This window comes from Galendromus occidentalis, unplaced genomic scaffold (genome assembly GCF_000255335.2).
Source record: "Galendromus occidentalis unplaced genomic scaffold, Mocc_1.1 scf7180000075860, whole genome shotgun sequence".
Lineage (NCBI taxonomy): Eukaryota > Metazoa > Arthropoda > Arachnida > Mesostigmata > Phytoseiidae > Galendromus > Galendromus occidentalis.
Window position 1 is genome coordinate 1 of NW_003803850.1, and position 7,653 is coordinate 7,653.

Consider the following 7,653-nt stretch of genomic DNA (forward strand, 5'->3'; position numbering starts at 1 on the left):
CATTCAACATCCACAATGGTGAAAGGACCCGCGATCGGAATCGATCTGGGAACCACCTATTCTTGTGTTGGTGTATTCCAACATGGGAAAGTCGAGATCATCGCCAATGAACAAGGTAACCGAACAACTCCTTCGTATGTTGCCTTCACCGACACCGAACGACTCATCGGTGATGCTGCCAAGAACCAGGCCGCCATGAACCCTGAGAACACAGTCTTCGACGCTAAACGACTCATCGGACGACGTTATGACGACACCAGCATTCAGGGCGACATGAAACATTGGTCATTCCAAGTGAAGAACGACGGAGGCCGACCGAAGATTCAGGTGGACTTCAAAGGAGAGCGCAAATCTTTCTACCCGGAAGAAATTTCGTCGATGGTTCTGACGAAAATGCGCGAAACCGCTGAAGCCTACTTGGGACAACCTGTTCGCGACGCTGTCATCACAGTTCCTGCTTACTTCAACGACTCGCAACGCCAAGCGACCAAAGACGCTGGAGTCATTGCAGGACTCAACGTCATGCGAATCATCAACGAACCTACGGCAGCCGCCATCGCCTATGGCCTGGACAAAAGGAAAGTGACTTCGGGCGAGAACAACGTTCTCATCTTCGATCTCGGTGGTGGAACGTTCGATGTTTCCATTCTGTCGATCGAAGATGGAGTTTTCGAAGTCAAATCAACAGCCGGAGACACTCATCTCGGTGGAGAAGACTTCGACAACCGCATGGTGAATCATTTCGTTGAAGAGTTCCGTCGCAAGCACCGCAAGGACATCTCGAAGAACGCCAGAGCCCTCCGTCGTCTGAGAACCGCTTGTGAACGAGCAAAGAGAACTCTGTCGTCTTCGACTCAAGCTTCGATCGAGATCGATTCTCTCTTTGAAGGAATCGACTTCTATTCTGCCATCACGAGGGCCAGATTCGAGGAACTCTGCGCGGATCTGTTCCGTTCCACACTCGAGCCCGTGGAGAAAGCACTTCGGGACGCCAAGATGGACAAATCGAAAATTCACGATATCGTCCTGGTCGGAGGATCAACCCGCATTCCTCGAATTCAGAAACTTCTTCAAGATTTCTTCAACGGAAAGGAGCTCAACAAGTCGATCAATCCCGATGAAGCCGTCGCATATGGAGCCGCAGTTCAGGCAGCGATTCTGAACGGTGACAAATCCGAAGCTGTTCAAGATCTGCTCCTGATCGACGTGACACCTCTGTCGCTCGGACTGGAAACGGCTGGTGGAGTGATGACAACGCTGATCAAACGAAACTCCACCGTTCCCACTCGTCAGACTCAGACCTTCACGACGTACGCCGACAATCAGCCCGCGGTCACGATTCAAGTCTTCGAAGGAGAGCGGGCAATGACGAAGGACAACAACAGGCTCGGTGTATTCGATCTGACGGGACTAGCTCCAGCTCCGAGAGGTGTTCCTCAAATCGAAGTCACATTCGATATCGACGCGAACGGAATCCTCAACGTTTCGGCCGTGGACAAGTCTTCCGGGAAGCAGAACAAGATAACCATCAACAACGACAAAGGAAGACTCTCGAAGGAGGACATCGATCGCATGGTGAACGAAGCCGAAAAATACCGCGATGAGGACGAGAAGATGAAGAAGAAAATTGCGGCGAAGAATGCTCTCGAAGCCTACTGCTTCAGTCTGAAGGGAACCTTCGAGACGGACTACGACAAGATCAAGGACAAAGTCCCTGAATCGGAGAAAAACTCGGTCCTCGAGCGTATTCGAGAGACTCTCCAATGGCTCGACGCGAACCAACTTGCGGAGACCGATGAGTATGAGCACAAACAGAAAGAGCTCGAACAATTTTGCCGCCCCATCATTTCCAAAATCTACCAGGGAAGCGCATCAGGACCTATGCCAACCGGCGGGACGGGAATGCCCTCGGGTCCACGGGACTCAAATGGCCCCACAGTCGAGGAAGTTGACTGAAGATGTTTCTGATCTCTAAACAAGGATTTCTACTCGCACATGGGAGCAGCCCAAGTTCAACGATCTCTTACTTAATGAAGTTTTAAGTTCCCCTATATATATAGTTGGAATGCGATGTCAATAAAGTTTATTCAACCTCGAAGCAATGGTCTCAGTTATTAGTGAGTCCCGATTCCCCTACAGATACGTTGACTCCAAAAAAATGGGGGACATATGTGCTCGTGTATGAACTTCTCGGTGCGGAGGCTCCCACTCGAAATCGTTGATATAAACCGAGTTGAATCGCAGTATATTTTTCGCGGAGAGTCCCTGAGTAGCTCGGTAGTTGCTGCTCGATTTTAGTGCTCGTACGTGCAGATTTCGATACGCGGGAATAGTCAGAGACACCTATCGACACTCTGGCAACACTCATCCACGCACCGTCGCGTCGTCGAGCTCGGACTCTTCGCACGAGGCCGAGGTTTGGCAGCGAATAATCTAATAATAATGGATCTCTGACGACGGCTCAAAATTTTAAACTCGGGGGAATAATCGCTATTTTTCGAAAGATCCATCTTCTCTCCGAGCTGGCACAGTACGTGCCGATATTCACGGATCGCTCTCATGATGTCCAACATTTGCTTGCTCCGACGCCGACGTCGATATTGAAATTACGGAGCTAGAGGAAACAGAAGGATTTGATCACGAGCATGGAGGAGAATCGATTGAATCGACATCGAATTCAGGCGAGATTCGTTCCAATCGTCACCTTCTCTCATTATGGGTCCAGCCGGTCGTGGTAAAATCAAACAAGCGGTCTCGAGTTTCCTCGCCATTCGCGTCACACTTCGTTCCTCTTGCTTGCTTGATCGCCCCTCAGGTTCAGATAGAGCGCCGCTAGCTTCGAACCCGAGAAGCACCTGCGAAATTGATCGAGCCCCGTCGACTCGATCCCCAACGTTTACCGGGCCCCGAAAGGAATTCTTTGATCTCCGGATTCTCCGATTCGACGGCAAGACACTGAAATCGGTGGATAGAGCTTCTGGAAAAGGCGCACTGAGATCGAGCGAGAAAACCATTGCCGATGTTCGAGGTCTTTTAGGCTCCGAGCGACCGTTTAGTGTCGCGGGAACAAGAAGTGCTGTTTCCCTGAGTGTGAGATTCTTGAAGTGAAAGGTACCCTGAGAGCTATGACCGAGGCGAGGGCAGCCGACCCGGGTACCTCAACTTTCAAAGTCATAGAATTCAAAAACGGCGAATAATTCGAAAGGGATCTCGACGCTCACGACCACAGGATGACTACAGCGTCTATCGATTTTCCGGACACCTGAGAACTCATCGGCGAGAGCGCGGAAAACGAGGCCGCGCTCAAACCTGATACGGATGTCCGAGCGTGAACCGAAATCGAGCGTTGGCCTCTCCGCCCCGCAAATGATCCGAGTCGACCGAAAGTTGAGGTGCACTTCAGAGGAGAGCGCGAGTCTTGTTCCCCGGAAGAAATTGCCTTCATGCTCCGTGAGCACCTACGCGAGATCACCGAGAACTATCCGGGCCATCCAGAGCACCAGGCTGCTATCTCGGTCCCTGCCTAGTTCAGGAACCCACAACGGGAAGCAACCAGAGACGCTGGCAATATGGCGGGACTCACTCAGTTATCTTCGAATCATCAACGAGCCCTCGGCAGCGAGCATCGCCCACAGTTTGAACGAGGTATAAGCTGAAGAAGGGAAGAACAACGTTCTCATCTTTCATCTCGGGTAAGGAGTGTCGACGTTCCGATCCGATCAATCGACAATAAAGTATCAGAAGTTATATTCATGGCTCGCGACACACGCTTCGCTAGAAGATTCTCCATCGATCTCCTAATGAAAAATCTTCTCGGGAGTTCTAACGCAAGCAAGCCATAGACTTGAGCAGCGACACTGAAGTTCTCCGGCTCCTCGAGAACAGCGAGAAGCTCCGCGCCGTCGATCTCACGGGGATTCCTCCCGCTCCCGAGGGAGTACCGAAGATGAAATGAGCTCCGAAATCGATGCGAGCGGCATCCTGCACGTATCACCAGAAGAGGTGTAGATTGACAAGCAGAATAAGGTCAGTGTCGCCGAAACACAAGCAATCCAGTTTTACGCATGGACATTGTCAACCTGACCCTGTGTACGATTGTTGATTATATCAATAGGAGGGATATGCGGACCGAAATAGACCGGAATAGAATGAAGTTGACTGCGACTACGCACTGCTTCCACGGAACGTATATCATGCTAATCCATTGAACCATAAACTCGGCAAGGGGAAGATGAAAAACCAAACTCTCTTTCCTCCTCGGAACTGTGCCCACTAAAAACTTCGGCATCTCATCTCGAACCGCGATATGGGCCGGATATATCCTTTATCCATACACTTCATGCGGATCACGAGCGAGCATGAGAGTCGTGATCGACAGTTCCGGTGTCTGACGATTGAATATGAACTCTGAGGAGGTCAGATACAGAGTCGATCGCGTTCCGCTCTATCACCGAGAGGCAATCGATAACTTTTGACCATCGTCGAATTATTATTCCCCAATTATTCGAAGGCTCTTCGACAAAATTATTTAGTTCACCTGTCTCTCAAGTCTTTGCGATCCCGGTTTGCATCCAAGTTTTGGATGTGAACGGATGTTTGAGCGCTCAGAAAAGAAGTAACGTGCACTTCCAGAATTTCGTGAGGAGGTCGCGGTTTTCAGCTGGCGGTGAACGATCCCCGTGAATTTTTGACTAGAGAGGAAAACGGTGAGTCGGATCTGTGTCCTTGGTTATTCGGTTTAGCTTTGTCTTTGCCGGAGTCGATGCTCTCAGTCGAACTTCTCGAGCGGAAGAAATACCATGGAATCACACGATCTGACCTTTTCTGCGTAATGACGTGGGTTTCGTCTAATAGAGGGATTCGGCGGCCCCGAGCCTTGAGAATCATCGGGGTAGAGATCAATTGTCAACGACAATGCCTGCGCTACCGAAGCGGATATTGATTATAATTGATGATTGAACATTGAGCTGCCGCCGGACGCTTCATTCACGAATCACTGTCTGATCGCAGCCCCTCAGCCCCGTCGACGAGGAACATCGTTGAGATATACGTGAAGCACGACACGATTTCTTCTCGATCGTGGGGGCTTGAGACCTTTCTTCTCGTGTTTTCCCGTTGTCCCTCGGCAAGATCAGCGAATCCCTGTCAGAGATCTTGAAATGATCAGGAGTTAACCTTCGTTTCCAGAGAACAACATGAAGCACCAGGCTGCAACGGATGGCGTGAAGACCCCGCTCCTAGCCCCAGGAGCGTACGAGGAGCCTCTTAGAGGAGCGGCCAACCCTGAGCTCCCGGAAGATTCGAAGCCAGAAGCTCCGGCTAAAGGAGAGCCGAAGCTTCCGGAGGAGAAGGAATCAGAGACCCCGATAGACTCGATGTCGAAGGTTTCTGCTGATTCGAAAGCAGAAGCGGCTTCCCCGTCGGAAAAACCAACCAAGCCCCCGAGGAAATCGGAATCGAAGGCTGAGCCCAAATCCAAGCCGAAAGAGGAATCCATGCGATCCCATGACCAGGAAGCGCAATGCGGGCCTACTGTGCATAGCCTAGATCGTGCACTTCAGAGGAAGATTGAGCTCAGAAAAATGTCGGGAATAGCGAAGGAGTTCCTCCGAGGAGCTCAGAGTGAGTACGATATGTCTGGATACCGCATCAGTGCGCTTCGCTGCGCCGCAGCCTCAAACCCCTCGCGGATAGCGCTAGATCGACGAGACGCTCTAGGAGCCATTAGTTCTTCTGGCCACTCATTAATTACGATCTCCTCCCCGATAGGTCTCAACGCATTAATCGACGAGATGAGTCGGATCGACGATCCGGACCAGAATGCCGGCGATCAGGACCGCAATATCGTGTCGAAACCTAGGGCAGCAGAAGCAAAGTACAGGAATCTCAAGGGCGATGAGATGAGTACCGGGAAAATCCTGAGGTGTTTCCGGAAATACGACGCCATTTTCGGCTCAGAATCTCGCAGTGGAGCGACGTTCTTGGACGCCGTCAGCGTCGAAAACCGGAACATAATCAACGTGATACTTTGCCTAGAGTTCTACGAAGAGCGAATGAGCAACCTCCTCATGCATCAGCCGAATTACATCCCCGCGGAAAACTTGGAACAGCTCCACGCGACGTTGAGGAAATCGGCCGAGCGGTGGTTCGACTGCGTATCGGCAATTGACGCCACGGGAACAAGTGAAAAGTTCCGAGAGAAACTCTTGTCGCAGATAGACAGGAGTTACCTTCAGTTCCATTTGACAAACGAAACGACGAGAATGACGCAGATGCTGCGCACCCCGCTTCTCTTGAGCTTCACTTGCGTGACCTTATTCTTCGCTGCCGAGGTTCTGAGATGGCTAGGTATCGTTCTCCTGGATGACGTTCTCAACACGTTCGCCGGTGAGTGCAGAGCATGAGATTGCTTCCAGCCCGAAAACCCGAGGCGCGTGCTGGCGAGGGGATATCATTGATGGGACGGAGATCAGTAAAATCGATACTGGAATCGAATTGAATCAAATGCTCTCTATTGTCATGCCGACTCTCTATGGATTTCTCTGAGAGTGTGGCGGGCTCCGAAAATTGATGCATCGAAGCAGGCGTGTCTGCAGGGAGGGGGGGCATTGAACGGGTGGGGGTCTTCTAGCCCCCTCCCGGATTGTGTTCGTAATACTAAGGTATAAGAGCGAGTCGCCTTGTTGGATATCGGCCCCATGCGGAGACCCGAACTAGCATCCTTCGGAGAAAAATCCTGTAGACGCCACTGCACACAGGAGGGAATCTAGGTATGCCCGTCTTGTGGTCGGTGTGCTCACCGGAGTCCTCGATTAAGGTTTCCCTCTTCGACGTCTCCAGGTGCACTGACAATCATCCTACTCGCATGGGTGTACAGCAGAAGTACAGGAAACGTTGTCGAGCTGGGAGACGCCATCGATGATAGAGTGGACAAAGTGTGGATGAAGGTGAGCTGCTTCCCTCGTTCGCCCTTGGAATCCAGACTTATCAACGGATAATCTGCCTCGCTTCAGTTCACGCCAGTAAAACGGAGAAAAAAGAGATCTCTCATTCATGCCTGTCCTTGGGATTCCAGATCAAAGAGAACGTCGAAAGATTCAGCTCGCGGGTGCTCGAGCGGCTTGGTAAGAGAGATCATGAGGACGATTTGACGAATTCAGATGTCCACACCGCAGCGGATCCCGTCACAGGCAAAGCAGAAAAAACAGCGGCTTAGCGCGCCGAGTTCTCGTCTCGAGCAAGACCTGCTCCAGGAGCCTCTCGTTCTCGATAGGGTCTTTTTTCCCCATATGAACTCACACCTTTCATTTTGAATGATAACTCACGGAAACAATGCAATAAATTATAATGACTCGTGTATCGCGTATAGTGCGAGAGAGGTATCGAATCCGTTTTTTTTCTCATTATCCGGCGTGGAAGGAGAGGAACTTTTCTGTCCTGGGCGCCGGGCTCCGTATTCTTGCCTCACGGATCCGCTGGAGGAGCCGCGAGAGGACTAAGCCAATATGTCATCTAGGACTTTCCGTCGAGCCTAGGCATTCGGCTGGTCGGGATTTCGATATGGACTCTCAGCGGCTTCACGTCAGTCGTCACGACCACGGCTTAGGACCGGATTTTCGCAGCGGAACACGATCGTAGCTATTCCCAGGCACT

The 7,653-nt window shown here is 51.3% G+C and overlaps 2 protein-coding genes across 2 annotated transcripts; both read left to right on the top strand.

Annotated features, from left to right (window-relative positions):
* Positions 1-6: 6 nt before the first annotated feature.
* LOC100898673 (heat shock 70 kDa protein cognate 4) lies at positions 7-2,098 on the top strand. Its single transcript, XM_003738243.2, has one exon. It carries the CDS (start codon positions 16-18, stop codon positions 1,954-1,956), a length of 1,941 nt encoding a protein of 646 aa, XP_003738291.1. The 5' UTR covers positions 7-15; the 3' UTR covers positions 1,957-2,098.
* A 2,517-nt stretch (positions 2,099-4,615) lies between these two features.
* LOC100898817 (uncharacterized) lies at positions 4,616-7,382 on the top strand. Its single transcript, XM_003738244.1, has 5 exons — positions 4,616-4,706; positions 5,188-5,622; positions 5,770-6,387; positions 6,841-6,947; positions 7,076-7,382. The coding sequence occupies exons 2-5, from the start codon at positions 5,196-5,198 to the stop codon at positions 7,214-7,216; spliced, it is 1,293 nt and encodes a 430-aa protein (XP_003738292.1). The 5' UTR covers positions 4,616-4,706; positions 5,188-5,195; the 3' UTR covers positions 7,217-7,382.
* The last annotated feature ends 271 nt before the right edge of the window (positions 7,383-7,653 follow it).